Below are 23,051 nucleotides of genomic sequence, written 5' to 3' on the forward strand. Positions count from 1 at the left end.
TACAATAATACAAGAACGGTCTACTTGAGGAAGACTGCTGACTACTTTGACCACCTTAAATATTAGCTACATGTGCCTGCCTATATATACACACTAAGGCGAATATATAAAGAGCTGTGGTATCCCATTCATAGCGAGATAGTGTGATGGTTATGCGTCTGGCTTCTCGATAGGTAGGTCGTGGGTTCGATCCCCGGCCGGGTCATACCAAAAACTCGAAAATTGGTATATCCGCAGCTAGATGACCTCATGGGGCCGTATCGCAACTCCGTCGTCAAAGCATCTCGATAGTGCAGGCGAAAAAGAATATCATCTCTCTCCCTCTCTCTGTCTTTCCTTCCACATTCTCATAGTGCAAATCTGGGATCCAGGATCATTGGTGAGGTCTACAATGCAATGTATTGTTTAGTTTTAAATAAGTATATTAACGCAGATATGTTTAAGGTGGGTAGGGAAGGGTACGTAGGGAGAGATAGAGTCTTTATTTTTCATCCAACCAAAATACATAACACCTGGAGCACCTGGAAGAAATAATTAAACATAAATTAAATCCTATTAGTAATTTTTCTGGTAATCCTATATATTATGTACGATTTACCTGTACATGAGGCAAGAGATCACTATAGAAATAGTGATGAAATTTTATGAATGAACTTGAAATTGAACTTGAATAGTGACAAGCAAGCAAGATAAGCTTCAGATATCCGTATAATTTAGTCTGATATTGATTGGAATACTAGCCAGCCTTCAGGAGTACCGCACCACGACCTAACATCGACCTTGCCCTCCGCCACATGCCTCCTCATTTTGTCGCTTGCATCTTATATTCTCTGCATTACTTTTCATTCAGTTTGCATGTCTCTTCTTTACTTCGCCTAGGCTAAGGTGGGTGTCTGATCCTAAAGGCTACTCCAAGTTGTTTCGACACCTTCCTATCTTTTCATGGTATCGTAGTCTTGTGATGTTTTGAAATGATGAAAATAATAATAATATAAACTGAACTGAACTGGAATACTGACGAAACCTGTTACTGGTCTACGTGCAGAACAGTTGATACGCGACAACGTAGTTGCGAGCGCGTGATCAATGAAGCGTCGAAATTTGACTCGTCGGTCTCTTTTCTATCGGACCTGCTCGTGAGCTGGTAAGGGGTGAAATTGTCGTTTTGTATTTGTTATAATCGCTTTGAGTGTTGCATTTTCGTGTGTAAATAGGGACGCTGAGTGTGTGTAATGTCTTAATGTTTCTGGAATGGCATCTTTAGTGGATTCATAGCTCAAAAGTAGCCGTAATTTGGACCTTTAACCGGAAGCATATATCGGAGTTCTACAACAGGCTTAGCATCATCGTTCAGCTATATTAATGATTTCATCAATTAAATTCATACCTTGCCAATCAATCCAGCGATTGAGTATCTAATCAATTGTTCGTGTTTTCAGTGACTGGTCGCAATGGTTCGATACGCACTTGATCCCGAAAACCCTGCGAAGACTTGCAAGGCCCGAGGATCTAACCTCCGGGTGCATTTCAAAAACACCAGAGAGACAGCTAAGACCATTAAGGGAATGCATGTCAGAAAGGCCAATCAGTATCTCAAGGATGTGATTGCCATGAAGAGGTGTGTACCTTTCCGCAGATTCAACAAAGCTGTCGGACGGTGTGCTCAAGTAAGTTGCAATTTCTATAACATTACCGTTTCCAGTTGAACAGAATCGCTACATAAATTTATACTGGATTAGCTATATTTTCCGTGCTAGTGCCTCTGTCATATACCGTAGTCCGGGTTGGAATCGCGATACCTTTAGCGTAATATCTTTGGTGTGCCAAGACGGTTCTCAGCGTCACACCTGTGTGTAGTCGGTAGAATCTTTATTGTGCATGAGACACCGATTCCATATTGGCCATCAGTAGTGACAATTTGAACCGAAAACTGTGATGCTAAAACTGCCTGCGGAATGTGTGATCTAGTTTGATTTTATGCAGTTGAAAGGTTACGATTACGATGTCGGTGTGTGTGCACTACAAAAAATTAGACAAATTTGGTCTCAATATTCCAAATCGATTATTTACAAAAAAAGTCCTGAAGACCAGTTAGTCTTACCAAGTACCGGTACTCTATGTCTCGAAAGTAAGACACAAATTAATCGAAAATAGCACCAGTGCTTCGGGGGGGAGGGGGGGCATCCTTTTCAATGTTATTGTCTAAGCGAATGGGAATCACGAGAGAGACCAGAATTTGCAGTGTTGGGATGACACTGTACTAAGGAGTTTACAAGACATTCACTAGATATAGTTATCAAGGTGCATGCCACTTACTACTCACATCTACTATTCAGATCAATATGTATATGGTTGTCTGAGTCGAAAATAGCATTTATGGTGAGTGGGTAAAATGAGACCAAAAATACTGCACAATTCGTCTTGAAAACAAGACCAGAAAAACTGAAGCATCAAAAATTATCTCAATAAGCTAGCTGTGTCTTTAAAGTCCTTAACAAAGTATTGTCCAATGGCCTTTTCTCACTCTCCCCCTTCACTCAGAACCTAACATTGGAAAGAATGCCCCCAAAGCAGTGCTTCTATTATCGATCAAGTTGGGTCTTACTTTTTTGAGACGTAAAGTACTTGGTAACAATAATTGGTCTTTAGGACTTTTTTGCTAAAAAAACGATTTGAGACAGAATGTACTTGGTAAGACTAATTGGTTTTGAGACTTTTTGTTTCTAAAAAATCGATTTGAGACCAAATTTGTCTAATTTTATGCTCTTGGGCCATGTCAACTTTCCGGTCTCATTTTTAAGACCACAAACCATGTTGTTTCTTGATAAGCGAAATCCGACTTGAAAACAAGATCAAAATTACCTACACATCACAAATTGTCTCAAAAAGCCAGTTATGTCTTGTGCTCTTGGCCCACATTTCTTGATCAACGAAATCCGTCTTGAAAGCAAGACCAAACATACTGACACATCAAAAACTGTCACAAAAATCTAGTTATGTATTATGCTCTTGGCCCATGTCAACTTTCTGGTCTCGTTTTTAAGACCACAAACCATGTCGTTTCTTGATTAACAAAATCTGTCTTGAATACAAGACCAAAAATACTGACACATCAAAAACTGTCTCAAAAAGCTGGTTATGTCTTATGCTCTTAGCCCATGTCAACTTTCCGGTCTCATTTTTAAGACCACAAACCATGTTGTTTCTTGATCAGCGAAATCCGTCTTAAATACAAGACCAAAAAATCAAACACTGTCTCAATAAGCACAATATGTCTTATAAGATGCGCTTTATTGGTCCGATTTTTAAGACCGAATGATAGTGACAATTTTGTATGGTCTTAAATAGCTGAATCTGTCTCAATTTTGAGACCTCACTTTATCAGCAAGACTGAAATTGCTGAAAATGAGACGAAATCATACTCATGTCTTGCATTTGAGACCAAATTTGTCTAATTTTTTTGTAGTGTGGTGATTGGGTGCGTGCTGAGTGGAGACCCCGTGGAAATCTGTTTTGTTTTTTTCAATATTGTACGGAGGAAAATAGGTTAATTGTGATGTATTGACTGATGTGCACCCAACTCAGTATTGTTGCAAATTTGGTATAGCAATGAAGTGACATGTCATAATATTTTTGTAGTTACGTCTCACAGCGATACCACTAAATCTTGTGAGAGGTTAGAGGTCGCCGTAGCTCCAGTCAAGTATTAAGTATGCTATCAGTAAAACGTGAGCTGTATTGATTTGAACCATTTGTGGTTTGCGTGGTTCAGCGCGTGTCCAGGCCATTTGCTGGAAACCCAAGCAATAAGCATAAGGGCACATGCGCAGCATGTGTCTTGATATCCCCCGACTTGTCTGATTCACGTTTGATAAATTGCAGCTATTCTGCAGTCCCTGTATAGAATAGATGCCCTGTGCTCACACAATTCTTGATTTATTTTTTATTAATTTACTTGAAGAATCATCGCTGCTCACCTGTTATTAGGCAAAACGTACCAAGATTCCAGTAGGGCTCCCAGTCCAGGTTCCAGCCCTGATCATTTTTTATATTTGTCTCACCAGTAAAACTTGAACATTTCAAGTAATTGTTGTGGACAGGGAAAGGCTGATACGTTTGGACGGTCATCCAGCCAGTCCCTTTCCTAGACCCACATGCTCGTGTGCCACCCAGTCTGTATTTGAAAGAAATTCCGTTTGACGGTTGCAAGGCATGAAGCCGTTGTATCTACATATAGAACATATCGCAGGGCCAGTAATTTTAAAAATTAGATGAAACAGGCATAAAATGATTGACGCATATTGGCCAAAGCTTTCGATATCGATATGTCCAGGCGCCGAATAGTCCAGTTGTTGCTAACTGAGCCCAGCAATATACAGCAAACCCGCAATATACTCAAGTAACAATGATATCGACATATAAACTTTGAAAAAATTAGCGCTTCTCGCGGCTAGTGGCCCGGGCGATCGTTCCTCAATGAAAATGTGACCCTTTTGCCAAAAAGGTTGGCCACCCTGACATAGCGTGACCCGCGACTGTTTCATGTTTTGTAATCCTACGCAGCATCAAATCGGAATCGGTATTCTTGCAATACTAACACTTATTATTGTTGTTTGCTTTTTTATGAAATTCAATTTAAATTCCTAGTCCACCTAATTGTGAAGATTGCTGGAAGGAATGTGACGGTATGAGCTTCTGTCTGGAAAATGTATCAGAGGTTAAATGTTTGCACTAGGCAAAGACGTTTTATTCGAAACCACTTCGCTCATGATGCCCCTATCATTCTAGTTGTTGCCTTGGACTTGGCGTACTCATTCTTCATCCTGTGTTATTTCTGTGTGCAGGCCAAGCAATTTAAAACAACACAAGGTCGTTGGCCAAAGAAGAGCGCCGAATTCTTGCTGCAGATGCTGAAGAACGCTGAGAGCAACGCGGAGCAGAAAAATCTCGACGTCGATTCCCTCGTCATTGAACACATTCAGGTCAATGCCGCCGCTAAAATGAGAAGGCGGACGTACAGGGCTCACGGACGAATCAACCGTAAGTACGCCTTCCGAGTTCTTCATCTTGTGGCGTCTCCAGAAGGGTTGCTGTGGCGTGTGAATATCTTTTATAAACTAGTTTTTGTGATGTCTCCTTCGATACTCTCACCTTTGTTATATCTGGGGCTGGGCAAAATCGAGTAGTAGATTATCACTCATTATGGTGTCATAACAATATGCATGCTTGGTAGCTTGAATTCGACCACAGAACAATGCCTTCTATTCGTCGCACTGTAGATGTTTTGGCATTTTCTGGCCATTTCGATCTGGTTGCGCTTCGGGTTGATTACTTTTCTATGTTGTTTCTACCCCGATGTGTGTGTAGGCGTAGCTTTGCGCCGTATGTCGACTACTCATGTAGCCTACGGCCGCATTCCAGGGCTTATTGACGTAGTGAAGTAGCTGGACGCCAAATACCCGTGTTAAGGTGCCTGTGACAGTTTTGGATGAAGTCCGGACTAATCTATTTAAGCTTACAGACTTGATATACGCTCTCAAATCACTAATGGTCAAGCTATGGGCTTGTTGATAGTCTTGTGAAAGTTTTTTCAGATTCACCAATAAACTTCGTCATTGAATAGGCTATAGTAGTTTTACATATCACTATGAAACATTTATCCTTTCTCAACTCATATGATGAGATTCACCTGTAAAGTTGATGGAGGTTTTTTTCAAAAATTCAGGGCAAGTTATGAAAGATCTACGGTTGGGCAAATTGTTAGTCATTTTGTTGCATGCTGTTATTTCTCGACCTCCCGTCAGGATTGTCGGTATAGTGAGGAGCACACGATTCCGAGTGGGTATTTAGATGTGGAGCGCATCATTTCCTCTGCTGTTCGAATCTGTACTTTGAGTGAGGCTCCGACTGCTAAGCTATAATCTGAAACGCTGTCGCATTGAATCGCGCCCAGCGCAAAAAAATTCAAGATTATTTCAAATTGAATGTCGACGGCATCACAAATTTCTTTCTACGGCCTCGGGCTGGCCATTCCTGCAATAGGTGTTAAATCTAAGCTGTAATTTTATCAATACTGTACTCGGATCATTGAGACCAACCCTAGACATCCTCTTGATGCAACATTTCCATATGTTCAGTTAATCGCAGCTGTATCCTGTATATATTTCCTATCCTGAACATCTTCCCACAGTCAGTGTGCTACCCACACGTGATGCGGCCGGTCTGTCCGCCGCTTTTCAAATCTTTGCCATTGATACGAATAACACTAAATGGTAATCTGCTCCGTCGTATTTCAGCATACATGAGTTCTCCGTGCCATATCGAAATGTTCTTGGCGGAACGCGAAGAGGTTGTCCCAAAGTCTGAGGAGGAGACTCAGACCAAGAAAAAGGTCTCCAAGAAGAAAATGGCCCGCCAGAAGATGATGAGCGGGGGAGAGTAAACTGTTCGTTTGAATAAAATACCCTGAATCGCGTGTATATTGTGCTGCGGAGGTGTTTTACAAACTTGAGCGTGGTAGGCGAGACAGTGTGCGTGATGGTGGTGGTTATGGGGAGCTGAAGTTATTGGTTGCTGTGAGATCCAGTGAAGTTGTGATCTGCTACAGCTGGGGCGGAGCACTAGTGCAGATTACTATGAATCGCAGGGGCAGAAATCAGTTGAAAACTCAACTCAAGATCCCTCTCACAATTTTGAAATAACGACTCCTCCCTGTGGAGCAGTGGTTCACGAAACAGGTCCTTAATAATATCAACACGTTTGGTCTGTCGCAGAGGTCTCAAACACGCGGGCCGCATGCGGCCCGCGACGACATTTTGGAATTTCAAGTACTCAACAAGATATTCGAGTGCGATATATTTTTTATAGGTGAGAACTTACATTTCGCCCTAAAACTACTATAAAAATCACTGACGTCTCAACAAACTTCACTATCACATCACTTTTAAAAGCTACCATGTGGTAAAATATCAGCTTACGTCACATTTCAAGTTCATGACGATAAAACAAGACCCGTTGATGATTCGTGACTGAGAATTGTGATTTGGTTTGGTGCGACCTTTTCGTAAAATTACTCGATTTGGATTGATTGGGTAGTTGAGTCGGGTCAAACGTAAAAATCAGAAAAGGACTTCCAACTCGGAACGGCGACTTATTAATCCGGTGGACGTACCAATGTATGAAGCTGTCATGGGAATAGTAATATATCAAAAGGTTGTAGCTTGCGTTGCGTAGGGTATATAGCTATCTAATCAGGTCAGTATGGCAACCAGTGGCATTCTATGACCCCCGTGACGTATAGTTGGTTACATGCTGGGTGTTGTTTGTTGTCTTTATCGATGTTATTATCGGTGGCGAGTAGGGTAGCAGTACGCTCTACAGCTGTAACACCAATGAATTATTCGCCGATTGGACAGTTCTATTCCAGGGGTTCTTAACCAGGGTTTGTAGACCCCATCCGGGTACGAAGCACCACATCAGGGTGTGCGAGATGAATTGTGGAATGACGCCTATATGTTGTGGAATATGTTCGTGGCCAATTTAATTCAACTGGAAAATAGGCTTCGCGCTACGCGCGATTTTATGTGAATATACGCTTTCTGATTTTAATATAGGTACCATCAGAAATTCTGCTGAAAATGGACAGGGGCTACGGGAAATCTCATTGGAAGTACAAGGGGTACGATTGCTAAAAAGATTAAGAAGCAATGCTATCACTATAGCTCAATAATGATTATATTTAAGTTGTTATTGATACGTTCCAATAATAATCGAAGGCAAAATCTAACGCTGATTTAATTTGAAGTTGGCAATTACAATAACAATAGCCTATACTTATGGCGACTTTATCAAAACCAGGATTAGGCTACACCGCTCAAATGTCTGATATCAGATCAATCTTCAGTAGATTTTAAAATATTCTACATAAAATGGTGGCACGTCACAGGTCCACTAGTTACAATATTATAACCCGACAGTTTTACGATGTCATGATGCAAACTCATTAATTAAAAAAATTATTCCCGATACAAAAACAATTCTATTCAAACATTTGAAACTGTGATTTTTTTCGTGTCAAGCGTGAATGATACAATCCTAAATTAAATTTCCACGATGTTTGTGGAATGCATTGCATGTCTGCAAGGTCCCGTCAAATAAGGCCTACTTGGAAATGATACATTGAATATCCCTATTATTGATGCTGCGGCCCGCAACGTCATCAAAAACTAGGAAATGGCCCGCGAGCACATTTGAGTTTGAGACCTCTGGTCTATCGTGAGAGGTGTAGCCGATTTTCGCGACCAGCTAGGCCAGTGGCTATAAACCTTTTTGACCTCGCGGCACCCTTTGGAAATGAAAAATAGTTCGCGGCACACCGTCGCAGTGGTTCTGAACTTTTTTGGCTAACGGCGCCTGCAAACTACCAGAATAGCGTGTTCTCTGTCGTGGGCGCGCGTTCTTCAAGGTCCGCGGCTCGATAAGTCAAAGTAGACAAGTCAGCATTTCTATTTTATTAAAACAACTAAAACATGACGATGCTCGTCCGGCGGAGACTAGAAATAAGCGGTTCTTCCTCGGACGGTGGCTAAATGCCGACTGCCAACATTGTTTCGCAACATCAAGAAATACCCAACATAATCAGTAATCAGCGAGGCTAATTACGGTAATAATGGAGCGGTACGCTACAATAGCACCCAGTAGGGATGGTGTGAACGCGAGGTTCACGTTCGCGTTCTGTGTGTGAACCTCGGAAATTTAGAGGTTCGAGTTCACAACAGAACCTTGGGAGGTTCTACACTGTGAACCTATTTCATATATTACAATTTTCACTTCGTTACAACATCTTTGGTTCATATTTATTGCATTTCAACAGCGGGGCACTCCATGCATGGCGCTGGCAGCATTAAAAATCAACACTAAACGAGCATGCACCTTGACAATCTCAAATGTTTTACTTGCTTTGTTACAAAAGTTTGCTCGAAACATCCAGGTTTCCGTTTGTGACTCTCCGTTGTGAGTTTTACCCGCCATCAAAAACACCGGGAGAAAAATACGCAGTAAGCCAGTGGTTCCCAACCTGTGGTACGCGTACCACTAGTGGTACGCGAAGGTCTTCCAGGTGGTACGCGAGTAGATTCTGTGTTTTTCGACCGAAGGGAGTTATTAGTTAAGGTGGGGTTGAGCACAAAGATTGTTCTCCAATAAACTTCAGGATTAGCGTGGCCTCCTCGTAATCGACTCCAGCTTCTCACGCTACTCCCCAGCTGCTAATTTTCCCTTCTACGTGGGAGTGCGAGCAAGGATTTTCATCTCTGATGACCATCAAAAGTCGAAGAAACCCATGCCCATGCATGACATCCGATGCGCTGTGAGCAAACATATGCTACGCATCGACCAGCTAGTGTAGTGGTTCTCAAACTGGGGGCGTAAAAGCATCTGAAGGGAGGCGCGAAGCTGCGACTAACTGAAAAATGTTTTCGCGATTCGCGCGATTTACCTCCAATTCATTGTTTTTGCTCCGTGTATAGTCCTAATTGCATATTTCATAATTCTCTTATCAACTGTCATAACCTTCCATGCCATAAAATTATTCGTTGGAATTGCTAGCATTCTGGTTGCATTTTGTGAAATGACAATAAGGGGGCGCGAAATGTTTACTATCATAAACGGGGGCGTGTCGAAAAAAGTTTGAGAAGCGCTGAGCTAGTGGAAGATAAGCAAATGCAGCCATCGCATTTTAAACAATTGACGTTTGTTGTTTTCTGTTATTTCATTATTATTATTATTATGTTGTTCTTCTTGTGACTGGTGGTGAGAAAAAACAATTTCATGCATCCCATTAACCCTGGCTAATAATGTCTTATTTAATAGTATTTACTATTACGTCTCGCATACGTCAAATACGTCATTATGACTTCATGAACGATGGAAACATTTTTTGACCTCCTTCAGCGCGCGTAACTTATGTAGGTGGTACGCGAGCACTACATAAAACCTGGAAATGGTACGTGGGTGGAAAAAGGTTGGGAACCACTGCAGTAAGCGAATGATGCTTATTCAACCAATCAATGAAATTGATATCGTTTTCTGATGAAAAAAAATCTAGCAGGCGTACGGGGTCAATCTTGACTTCGTATCTTTACTGCATCATTAAAACCAAATCCGTGCGATTGAGGTGTTGGCCACTGCTGTATAGTGTACAACTTTTGTAGCAAGTATAGAAACCTGTTTTACATTCAGCTCAATATCAATGTAGCGATACTCTGACGCCGAATACATTGTCCGGTCTGGTCTCGACCGTTAAGGCGTAAGTTTATGTTCACTGGTAAGTACTCGTCGAAATTGTTGGCAAAGCGACGGAAAATATTGATTTTATGGGAGTATTATATCCATTAATTGCCTCAGTTGATACATTTAGGGCAAAGATCATAAAGTTGGATTAGCATTAAAGTCGATTAGCGCGTTCGTCAGGATTTATCAACCCAGGATTAAGGAAACCGGTTGATCGCGGCGCATAAAGTTAGTGTTAATCTCATGATTTAACAAACTGGAACAACTATAGATTTCTAGTTATCTATAGAAACTGCGTACCATTCCTACGTCTAATTATTCCCGATAATGACCGTGCCGATTGTCTCCTAGGTTATGGCTTCACTAAACAATCAACCAATTATGTAGGACTACCCGCCATTGCAAAGCGATATCCGTTTCTTAGCTGTACCGTGCTAATTGGACACGACTTTCATTTCGCGATGATGATAATTCTACCTATTACAGTGGCAGTATCTTCGTTAGCAGCCCGCTGTTTCAGTATGGAGATTGTGGGATCTCTAGTTTTATTCACCAACTAGCAGCCAATATATAACGCATTTTCGCATTATGATGCAACAGATAACGCCACTTGATTGAAAACTCGGGACACCGCGACCAACCATCGTGCGTAACCCTCTTCACCATCATGCGTCGCGATTAGCAGTATTTAATCACACGATTAGCATTCTCCCGAATCAGCTAACTTAATTATCTCCGCACGCAGCGACGTTTAAAACACCAATATGTACTTCGGCATTGTGGCATTATGTAGCCCGAGTCGTCACTAGGTATCGTGTACATTAGTAGGGTATCACTAATTGAAAGATAGGGTTGGAATTAGCAATATGACGTCACGTGACGTCATGAGGTTCACGTTCGTGTTCACACAGAACCTTTCAAAATGGTTCGCGTTCACACGAACCTGAACCTTTCAGAGGTTCACACCATCCCTAGCACCCAGTATAGTAACGCCGACTAATGTGACCACTCCTGCAGTCACTCCAAAATGTTTCTGTACTTCATTTCTTTGAAATCAACTTCTCCATGTTAATATTTCTAGAATTAAACTTTTGTACGTAAAGCTTCCCTCACATAGCTTACTAAGCCGTGATAGAAAGTCGTCGTTTTCCTCGGTAAGAAGCAGAGGTGAGCATGGATTAGGATTAGGATTTGAAAAAAACGGATTTGTGTGATTTTGTCGGATTTGGATCGGATTAGGATTACAGATTTTTTTCTGAATGGATTAGGATTTGGATTGGATTAATCGATTTTCTGGGAGATTGATATGCCGTGTGACGAATGGTGACAAACTTAATTCAGATCAGTGAATAATGTAGTTATGGTACAGTAGGTAAGGTACACAGTACTATGGTACACTCGGTGCCAATGAGCATGAGAGATGCAGCCATATGCTACAGAGATGAGCATGGATTAGGATGAGGTTTTGAAAAAACAGGATTTGTGAAATTTTGTCGGATTTGGATTAGACATTTTTTTCAGAACGGATTAGGATTTGGATTGGATTTACCTATTTTCTGGGAGATTGAAATGTCGTGTAGCGAATGGCGACAAACTTTATTCGGATCAGTTATCAATGTACTTATGGTCACTAAGTTATCTTGAATCAAGTGAATAGTTGGTTGTGAAAGAAAATTTTCGAATCCCTCCATTGCATAAATTAGTATTTTTTGTGAATTTCCAGTTAGAATCGGATTAGGATTGGACATGAACTTGAATATGAAAAAGTTATGATTAGGATTTGGATTTTGATCTGAAGGTTCGGATTTGGATTGGATTAGAACATAGAAATTTCAAATCCGCTCATCTCTGATATGCTAGGGTTACCATATTTTAGTGAAGCAAATTCCGGTCACTCTTTAGCGCCCACTAGCGGATTTTAAAATGAGGTGTAACACATTGACCGTCAATACGACGTCACGCTAGCAAAGCATTGCCCATCCACTGTATACACTATACAGGAATGAAGTGGAACATAGGTCACAGATTGCGCCATCTGTAATGTGAGCTCTGGTGATTGCTACTTGCTAGGGTTTGCAGTATAGATTCCTCCACGGATCGGATGAAATCATCTGGCGGGCCGTGTCTGGCCTCATCATCATTGGTTTATTAGCAATTTTTTTTATCAGCTCAATACACCACAAAAAAATGCGATACAATGAAGAGAAAGGAAGATGTCGAAGCGACTAGGAGTTGTCTATGGAATCGGACACCCACCTTGGCTTAGGCGATGTAAAGAGGCGGCATGCACACTGAATGAAAGTAAAGAAGATAGTATAGATCAGTGGTTCTCAACCGCCGGTCCGCGGACCGGTGCCGGTCCGCGACGACATTCCTGCCGGTCCGCCAGGTAAATTACAATTTTATACTTGATTGATAAAATAAATAAAACATCAAATTCTAAACTGATTCATAACTTTATGAGGTAACATTACGGCTGGAAACATGTTCGATTTGACTTAAAGTTCAAGACGTTTCATTTTACGACATGCGAGCGACAAATACAGAACAGATACGAGCTCCCTCATCGCTAAATAGCGCAATTTGATCATTGGTTTTCGATTCATTCATTTTGTGCAGGACCGTAACTGGGACACCCCAAACCGCTTAATTGGAGAGGGGCCGAGCTTGAAAAGGGCCCAAAATCATTTCGCCAATAAACATAAATCAGCGTACACTCTTAGCGAAAAGAGTGGTTATACTCACCCCAAAAGGTGGTACACGAAAACAGAACTTACGTAACCCTGCCGGTGTGAATGACCAGAATCCACCCCATTCCTTGCGGTGTATATCGGATATCTCACCCTAGCCATTAGAATTCATTGGGGCGGAATTTCAATATATACACCCCACTTGAAATCCTGCATCTTCTTCCAAATGGCACGCTATTGCAAATAAACTTTCTTGATTGCATATATTCGATATCAATTGAACCATAATAACATAAAATGGAAACATATTTCGTGAAATAACAAAAACAGAGATCCCAGCGACGGAGAAAAAATTCACTGAAAATACTGCTCGAAGAACATTGCCCATGTAGTATTGGGAAGTCGCCTCCTCCAGGTTTCCGAAAAACACTCTTGTACGGCGAAGGCTGAGTCACTATCTTCAGCAAGAACTTGTGGCATCATCCTGAAATCAAAATGCATATTCACAACCCAAATAACAGGCACATATGCTGACATGCATAACTTAATGAAAGACCACAAAAATAGAAGCCATTACAAAGTATATATATTTTCACAAAGTACTTGCAAAAAATCAGATGTTACACTTGCTAAGGAATTGCAGCACAGACTGTGGTCCGATAGGGTGAACGTACCGCTATAGGAAACATGTTCACACACGATCACTGTATGTGTGGGCAATTAGGCATCGACAAGATGGAAATTGATGGATAGTTTTCATGCAAGCCACATGTAACAGGCAGACTTGGACAACTAGAAAACGTTCCCTTTTTCCAAATTGGATTGGAATTATATTACAACTACAAGTTTTTTTTTCGAATTAGAGTAGAATTAAAATTTGAGCTACACAGTTGGAAATTAGATTAAAATTTTAATTCTACCTAACAGTTTTTTTCAAATTAGATTAGAATTAGAATTACTGAAATCGCCAAAAGTTGAATCAAACTCCGTTATCATCAAATCATAGTTCATCTTATGAGCATGAGAATAGCAAATGTCTACTGCACAGTAGGGGTGTTCAAAAATGACTTTTTCTTTCAAATTCTACTGGCTACTTGATAAAATTGTTAGGTTACCTAATTGAAGCCTACACACAAAATTTGGTTTGATTCCAACCAGTAGCCGCATTGCTACAGGAGAAGAAATTTTTTTATTTATTATATGAAAATGAACGAAAAAAGATTTAAAATTTTCTGTTCACCCCATTAAATTGTTAGGTTGTCTATAGCAACAATGCTCAACCGATTTGGCTCAATTCCAACCAGTGGAAGCGGAGTTATTGCCGTCACAAAATTTTGGATTTGAATAAAATAGTATTTACGGTGAACGATTCTTTAATCATTTATGACTGTTGTGCCCACCGTAAATACTGTTTTATTCAAATCCAAATTTTTCAAAATCAATAACTCCGCTTCGGCTGGTTTGATTTGAGGCAAATTTGGTGGGCATCGTTTCTATAGACAACCTTACAATTTCATTGGTGAACAGAAAATTTTGAATTTTTTTACTAATTTTTAAATACTAATTAAAATAACTTTCTTCTCCTGTAGCAATGCGGCTACTGGTTGGAATTGAACCAAATTTGGTGTTTAGGCTTCAATTCCGTAATCCAACAATTTTACCAAGTAGCCAGAAGAATTTGAGAATAAAGATTCATTTTTAACACCCCTACTGTACAGCAAGCTTGGCTTGTTTCGCACTATACAGTTCTCCTGTAGCATTTCCAGGAAAACCAGACATTAGATTAGACTTAAAATTAGATCATAGAAAGATTTCATACATTCGATTAGAATTGGAATTAGAGCATAGAAACATTTCACAAATTAGAATAGCTTCAATTAGGATAATTAGACAACTAGAATACTAGCAACACCGCCTATATCAGAAATAACTGAATACATTTTTGAAGATTCTTGCTGTTAGTAGTGTCACATGCCATTAGTAATTTTATATTAGTCGCGAAGATTCATATCGCAATTTTCAAGGTAGAATCCTCTGAAAATCTGCGTACCATACTTGACTATTTTTCCAACATTTCGTATTCTACTTCCACTTGGCGTAGTTTTGACTTGTATTGGGAACTGTTGCATCTACTTGTAATCGAGTATAAATTGAAGTTGGTATGTTTACATCGACTTGAGTAGCAACGCTGGTAACTTTGACCATCTCTGCTTTGGTTTACCTCATAGATGCGACTACGAAAGTTGACATCAGGTGTCGTTACTAGGGCAATTTTTTTTGACATGTCAAAAAAAGTCAAAATTAGGTCAAAATTGTAGCGTTAGGTCAAAATTTGTCAAAATTGTTTACAAAATTTGTCAAAATTGTTTACAAAGTGAAACATTTTTTGACCTCTGCATTTCGTTTGTATCGTAGATTTTGCGCTGTCGGTGAACTTATCATTTGATATTTTACAGCTTGCAGCCTACTTTATAGGCCTAACCGTTGTAAACGGACCATCGTCTGCTCATTGTGAATCATAAAGGGTCAAATGAAACAAATATGGACATGGTTTTATGGTCAACGTACCACAATATCCTAGCTGAAGCAAGAATGCTTGGACATTGCATGGTTCTTATATCAAGAAGCGCAAGCTTAAAAATTGTGATATAGACAACATTGTCAGAATGAAGCAACACGGTTTGTCACCAGCACTGTGCACAAAACTTGAGTGTTGTCAGTCAACAAATGCTGCTGTTGAACGTTCTTTCTCCGTTCTTGGCAAGCTACGTAGTAAGGACAGACACTTTCTACCCGAGAATGTAGGAAAGGATCTTTCGTTGTACTACAACAAATTTTAATTATTTCCACCAGAATACGTAATGTAACTACTGGAATTCTTCATAGGGCCTGATTTCGTTAAAATACTAGTTTTTCAGGCCAATCTACTTTGTAAGGACAGACAGTTCCAACCAGAAATGAAGATAAGTAGTACAATTTTAACATTATATGCGAAAACACCTAATTTGCATACGTGAGGTCAAAATTTGGTCAAATTTCAGTTTTTAAGTCAAAAAAGGTCAAAATTTAGATTTTTTAGGTCAAAATCTTCCATGTTTTAGGTAAAAAAAAATTGCCCTGGTCATTACCAAAGTTGTCATACCTGCTGGCTTGATAACGAGTCTTTCAGTTTTCGCAGCAAACTTCTAAACTCCGTTAGTTCCTATGATATAATCTTGCTCTTGCAGCATGCAGTCTTTAAGCAGCATCCTAAAATTAGAAGAAAATCAGAGAAAGAGATGCATGGACTTGATTTAAATTTGACTACTTGGTATTAATGCAAAACACGAAACGTTTTCTAGTTGGGCAATATTGACTTTCAGAATGGATTCAAAGCGACCGCAGATACAGGTCTGATTAGAAAACCTTGACTTGCCTTATACATGGAAATTAGCAAATTAGCTGGATGCTAATGATTACCTTGCAATTTGTGCTGTTTGATAACGATCCATCACTGTTTCGCAGCATACGGTTTTATGGTTCAATGCGACGTCGACTTGGTTGAAATGCCCTGACATGATCTTGTATAGTAGCATCCTAAAATTGAAATAATAACCATGAGGTATAAACGTTTAGTTGACAATTTGGATTGGATTCTAAACTCATCTGATATGTGCGCTGGGGGTCTTCAAAAATGGATTTTTTTCTCAAATCGTACTGGCTACTTGATAAAATTGTAAGGTTACCTAATTTAAGCCTGCACGCCAAATTTGGTTCGATTCCAACCGGTAGCCGCATTGCTACAGGAGAAGAAAGTTTTTTGTTTATTATATGAAAATGAATAAAAGAAGATTTGAAATTTTCTGTTCACCCCATTAAATTGTTAGGTTTTCTATAGAAACATTGCTCAACCGATTTGGCTCAATTCCAACTAGTGGAAGCGGAGTTATTGCCGTTGAAAAATATTGGATTTTAATATAATAGTATTTTTACAGTGACCGATTCTTTAATCAGTTATTACAGTTGTGCCCACCGTAAATACTATTTTATTCAAATCCAAATTTTTTGACATCAGTAACTCCGCTCCGGCTGGTTTGAATTGTGGCAAATTTGGTGGGCATCGTTTATAGACAACAATTTCATGGGTGAACAGAAAATTTTGACTCATTTTAATATAATAAATTAAAAAAACTTTCTTCTCCAGTAGCAATGCGGCTGCTGGTTGGAATCAAACCAAATTTAGTGTGCAAGCTTCAATAAGGTAACCTAACAATATTATCAAGTAGCGAGTAGAATTTGAGAATAAAAAGTCATTTTTGAACACCCCTACTGCACCGCAAGCTTGGCTCGTTTCGCATTCTACAGTTCTCCTGTAGCCTTTTCAGGAAACCCAGACATTAGATTAGAATTAAAATTACCGTAGACCATAGAAAGATTTCATAAATTCGATTAGAATTAGAATTAGAGCATAGAAACATTTCACAAATTAGAATAGCTTCAATTAGTATAATTAGACAACTAGAATATCTAGTTGTCCAAGTCTAGCAACACCACCTGTACCAGGAATAACTGAATATATTTTTGAAGATTGTTCCTGTTAGTAGTGTCATATGCCATTAGTAATTCTATATTAGTCGCGAAGATTCATATTGCAATTTTCAAAGTACAAACTTCCGAAAAACTACTTACCATACTTGACTATTTTTCCGACATTTCGTATTCTACTTCCACTTGACGTAGTTTTGACTTGTATTGGGATCTGTTGCATCTACTTGTAATCGAGTATAAATTGACGGGGTATTTCTACATAGACTTGAGTAGCAACGCTAGTAACTTTGACCATCTCTGCTTTGGTTTACTTCATATATGCGACTACGACAGTTGACATCAGGTGTCGTTAACAAAGTTGTCATACCTGCTGGCTTGATAACGAGTCTTTCAGTTGTCGCAGCATACTCCTAAACTCGGTTAGTTCCAGTGATATAATCTTGCTCTTGGAGCATGCAGTCTTTAAGCAGCATCCTAAAATTTAAAAAATAATCAGAGAAAGAGATGCATGGACTTGATTTAAATTTGACTACTTGGTATTAATCCTAAACACGAAACGTTTTCTAGTTGGGCAATATTGACTTTCAGAATGGATTCAAAGCGACCGCAGATACAGGTCTGATTAGGAAACCTTGACTTGCCTTAGCCCAGTGGTTCCCAACCTTTTTCGACCCATCGCCCCCTTTTCAAGATCAACACCGATCATCGCCCCCAAAATTTCGTGTACCGAAAATTGGGCATACAAACTGTAATCACCGGCGGGTTGACTAAAAAAAAAGGTCAAATTTTCGGCTCGATGTCTAATTAGACACACTTTTGTAACTAAATTTCCGTGGGTTGACTAAAAAAAAAAGGTCAGCCGTTTTGACGCGTCATCGCCCCCCTATCGCCCCTTCCTATTTTCGCCCCCCGTCGCCCCCTTTGTCCATTTTCGCCCCCCTGTCGCCCCCTTCGTCATTTTCGCTCCCCTAGACTGCCAAATCGCCCCCTGGGGGGCGATATCGACCACGTTGGGAACCACTGCCTTAGCCTATACATGGAAATTTGCAAATTAGCTGAATGATAATGATTACCTTGGAATATAAGCTGTTTGATAACGATCCTTTACTGTTTCGCAGCATACGCTTCCACCGTTAAATGTGACGTCGATTTGGTTGAAATTCCATGATTTTAGCTTGTATAGCAGCACCCTAAAATTGAAAAAATAACCATGAGGCATACGGTAAACGTTTAGTTGACAATTTGGATTGGATTCGAAAGGCCCACGACATCCGAAATGTGTACTGATGTTGTAGCCTTGACTTGCTTTATGCTTGTAAATAAGCGAGTTAAAGTACAATTTTGTAACTATCCTACGCATAGTATATTACTCACCAACAACATATTTGATTTCACATTCACAGAGTAAGAGTCTGCTACTAATAGCAATCAGTCCTTGAATCTAACAAAAAGCAGATTTGTGCATATGCACAGATCGTGTGTATGTCATATCATGAGTCAAGAAGTGCATATATTATGATTTGTTTATATTGATCGAAAGGATAGTTTGATAAACTTTGGCAAGGCTATGTTTGCCTCTTCATATTGGTCAAAACATTGAAGACCCAGCTAATCCGTGCATTTATGCACACCGAGTTGACCGCAGTAGTGCGCATTGCTACTCAAGCCATAGATGTCAATTTCTACTCAATGACAAGCATATAGAAGTGGCTACGTCAAATCCATGTCAAGCTGCTTCAAATTAAAATAAATATATGAACAGAACTCAGAGAAGTAGTTTCAAAAGAAGTAGTCTGGTTGATGGGTCACATACTCTCAACAGATAGTCTGAGTTGGCCACTGCAAAATATGTTCAATGAGGTAAGCCTGTTCCTAGTCAAGTCTCTCATATTCATAGTGATAGCAATATAGCATCGTCATATTTTCACCCATGTCATAATATCATTAACATTTACTGGCCCCAATTTACGGGGATCGAAAGCTTTCATCAAATGTCCATTGCTCACCTCAGATACCATTGCTTCATATGCTTCAGCCCTTTGCTGTTTGTATGTTACACTTGTTTTCTCATGAGGAGAAATCAATAATTTCATTCTTCAAGAGCCCCAAATTTGCGATCTTTGCCCATGCAAGTCTGAAGTAGAATAGATAATATGTTTACCTTCCTACCATAACATAACATAATATATAATGTGTATATAGCTCAGTGATAATGACAGGGTGATAGGCCTATAAACATAGCTCTGCATAGTCAGTGGTAGGCTACCCTTTACACTTAAACAGGTCGTGATGTGCTTTGGTAATCAATATAACGACAATCGAGTCGATTTTTTTTTCAATGCACTTACAAACGATGTCGCTCAAACCCAAATTACCGTAGTTTATAATCATAGTTTATGCTGGACCTGTCAACAGTATCTCCATTAGAGACATTGAGCTACTGTGTCTTGGAGATTGGTATCGGTACTGGTGATACAAAAATTTATGTGAATTCAATGTATCGTCACTACCGGTACGTTTAAAATTCCTACTTGCTAATTCTGTTCAGTACAGCTGTGACACTGAGTAACAGTCTGAATCGGATCTGTACTGGAAACGCGACGGAACAAATGTTCTTTACTACAATAGTACAGATACGAAATGTAACTCACCATCCAGATATTTTCAATCTCGAAAGAGGCTTTCTTCACAGATTCACGACGACTAATACGGTCAGTCGATAGCCAGTCGGGTCTCTTCAGCGCGGAAATACGGCATATAACGAAACATTTTACATAGCTGTAGCCAAACATAGCAGCAGCTGTTCTGGTGACGACAGTTTGTATATTCCCTTATGATGTGACAATTGACTCACTGATGTAATAACTATATTGAAGTTAAGGATCTCCGGAATATTTGTATGTATACTATAATTGATTTATCGGAAATATGGATTTGATAGCTGTGAAGCTGCAGATTGCATCATAATAAGCTTCAAAAAGTCTTGCAGTACTAGATTTATCTTCATAGATCGAACCATTGATACGATCCGAAAGCTGTATGCGAATTGTCGGTTAGGCTTAGTGTGCAATTCATAAAGCTACCAAATAGTGAATAACACATCAATATAGATATGAAAATAACCAGGAAACTTTGCCCAATTTAGTCCCTCTTTCGCCCAATTCAATGATTGTTCCGTGACGTAACCTGGTGTTCCATTCTAATTTGAATTCTTGCTACGCCCATATTGCGTACTGCTCATATAAGTTTGTGGCTGAAATTTAACTCCTTCTAGTATTCCCAGCTCTAAATACCCTTAACCTGCATTATATTGTGGTTATACACTAATGCTGTGCGGAATAGGCCCGATATATTTTGTACATATAGGCTACGTACAATGTACATTGTACAATTGTGCATTTGACGTGATATGAAAGAAATTATAAACCAGTATCGTGACAACTTCATAATGTGTCGTATTTTTGCCACACACTTGAGATACATCGGCCACACTATAGTAGACAGGGTGAAATTTCAGCCAAAGTACGAGTACCGCAGTGCACGATAAATGTGAATTACAATATGATATTGCGGACTTAGCTATTATTCATTCATGTCAATGTAGCACACGAATGTTATACAACGAATGCTTATTTGTCACTGAAGCTGAAACTATATGCGTAGGCGAATTTACTTGATCGAACCGGGTTAAATCCATAAAAACTGAACAATGGAACATTGCCGAAGCCTACCCAAGAAGCCTTAAAGACATGGACAGCAATAAAGTGGGCGAAAACACGCATTTTCGGTGGATAATTCAACCCCAAAGAGAATATGTCCTACACGACCTACAGTTAGGGTGTCTTCACACTGGAGTTTCCGAACCGATTCCGAAACAGTTACCGTAACTAACACTGTTCACACTGCCTATAATTTACCGAAATATTTACGAAAACGGTTTTGTTCATACTGAAGGTGGTTTTCGAAATACTTTCATTCACATTGAGCTCTCTTACGGTAAATATATCGTAAATTTGCTTCAGTGTGAACATGGCTTCCTAGTGTTACGAAACTACCGACTGGAGGTGTTACAGAGTGTTACAGCTACGAGGTGGCGATTCGGGGTAGTGTCGTAGCGCCAAGTCGATATAATATACTGCCTTTTGGAAAGGATGGATAAAGGTAGAACAAACTGTCTGTCTTTGAGAAGGTCACCCAACCAAGAGATGGCTTGATGTAGGGTGTCGGCACTACTAATCCCAGTAAAGATCTGATTCCATACACCGGTTATTGTAAATGTATACTTCTTGTATACTGCAGAGTGGTTTCTTGTAACGTATTGTAGTTTCAAAATGGTGAGGGAAAAGTGCATATTATTATTTGAAAACTATCACGAAGCTCAATAAATCAATTCGCGAAGAATTCAAAATCATTTTGAGGCTGCGAATGAATCCCCCACTCATGTACCACTGCTGAACATTATCATTGCTAGCCATTTTGTTGTATAAATAAAATAATTTCATGAGTAACCAAAATAATAATAATGACTAACATCAAGTGTCATGACTCATGATCATAGCTTATATCACCTGTCGTCCTTGAAGGACACCAGCAGTACCGGTACCGTCAGGACTCAGTACCGGTACCGGTACCGTAAGTCAATATGAACGGCGAGTTTTCGAAAAGCATAAAATGATTGACAGTTTGGTGAAATGAGTACGGCGCCACCTGTGTTCATATTGCACATATTTCGAAAATATTTACGGAGAATATTACGTTCACACCTGAGGGGTTACGTTCGTATTGAGTGATTTCGGTAAATGTTTACCGGATAGAATGTTACCGAAACTCAATATGAAGACACCCTAGACACAGCAGAAAAGTTCTCAAGTGCCCATACAATGATCAGTACAGTGATTCGACTGAATTTTTAACAAGAATGCAGACTTGCCGCACCCCTGCCTGCTTAACCAGGCTTCTGACCGACACAGACTTAAAACTTCAACAGTAAAGTTTTGTGGAAGCGGCTAGCGCGGATTGAATCCCAAACTTCATATTTGTCTGACAAAAGGTGTAATCTTTAACAATTCACCCCAAATGCCAATGCTTGGGGTGTATATCTTATGGGATATGTGTGTAGGGGTGTGTTCGGCTCATTTCCACCAATAGCTTAGGTGTAAATGACAAATTTAGTACCCAATAGGTGTGATGACCCAAAACACACCTTACGCTAGGGTGTGAATTGCGAAAACACACCATTTTCGTTTACAGTGTAGGCCTATTTATTTAAAACTTTTTCCAGCATTTTTCAATTTCTTTTCGCGCTTTGCACGAATTAGTGTGCCCAAATGTCTTGCTTGTTAGGTGCCCTTCTCCGAGAAATACGCATGATTTATAGCAGGGGTGGCCAACCTTTTCAGCCAAAGGGCCACATTCGAGTGACAAACTACTGCGCGGGCCACTAGCCGCGCCAAGCGCGAAAATTTTTTGAAGTTCGTAAGTCAATAATATTGTCACCTGACTATATTGCGGGCCTGCTGTATATCGCTGGGCCCAGTTTGCAAG

At 39.8% G+C, this 23,051-nt stretch overlaps 1 protein-coding gene and 1 long non-coding RNA gene across 6 annotated transcripts; one reads left to right on the top strand and one right to left on the bottom strand.

Moving 5' to 3' along the window:
• Window positions 1-1,055: 1,055 nt before the first annotated feature.
• Window positions 1,056-6,479, top strand: LOC145448394 (large ribosomal subunit protein uL22-like). The gene is made up of 4 exons (XM_080326775.1): window positions 1,056-1,144; window positions 1,440-1,667; window positions 4,845-5,040; window positions 6,297-6,479. The coding sequence occupies exons 2-4, from the start codon at window positions 1,452-1,454 to the stop codon at window positions 6,440-6,442; spliced, it is 558 nt and encodes a 185-aa protein (XP_080182901.1). The 5' UTR covers window positions 1,056-1,144; window positions 1,440-1,451; the 3' UTR covers window positions 6,443-6,479.
• Window positions 6,480-13,229: 6,750 nt separating this feature from the next.
• Window positions 13,230-22,347, bottom strand: LOC145448311 (uncharacterized). 5 transcript variants are annotated; one of them, XR_013917866.1, is made up of 7 exons: window positions 20,159-22,347; window positions 19,514-19,641; window positions 18,581-18,697; window positions 17,875-17,981; window positions 16,440-16,556; window positions 16,123-16,229; window positions 13,230-13,464 (listed from the first exon to the last, which is right to left on the bottom strand). It is a non-coding gene; the product is annotated as an uncharacterized LOC145448311 (long non-coding RNA). The 5 variants fall into 5 exon arrangements; XR_013917870.1 differs by having other exon boundaries at window positions 16,109-16,229; XR_013917867.1 differs by lacking the exon at window positions 20,159-22,347 and having other exon boundaries at window positions 19,514-20,118.
• Window positions 22,348-23,051: the final 704 nt, after the last annotated feature.

Source organism: Botryllus schlosseri, chromosome 10 (assembly GCF_051294905.1).
Source record: "Botryllus schlosseri isolate E-star chromosome 10, Bs_hap1, whole genome shotgun sequence".
Taxonomy (NCBI): domain Eukaryota; kingdom Metazoa; phylum Chordata; class Ascidiacea; order Stolidobranchia; family Styelidae; genus Botryllus; species Botryllus schlosseri.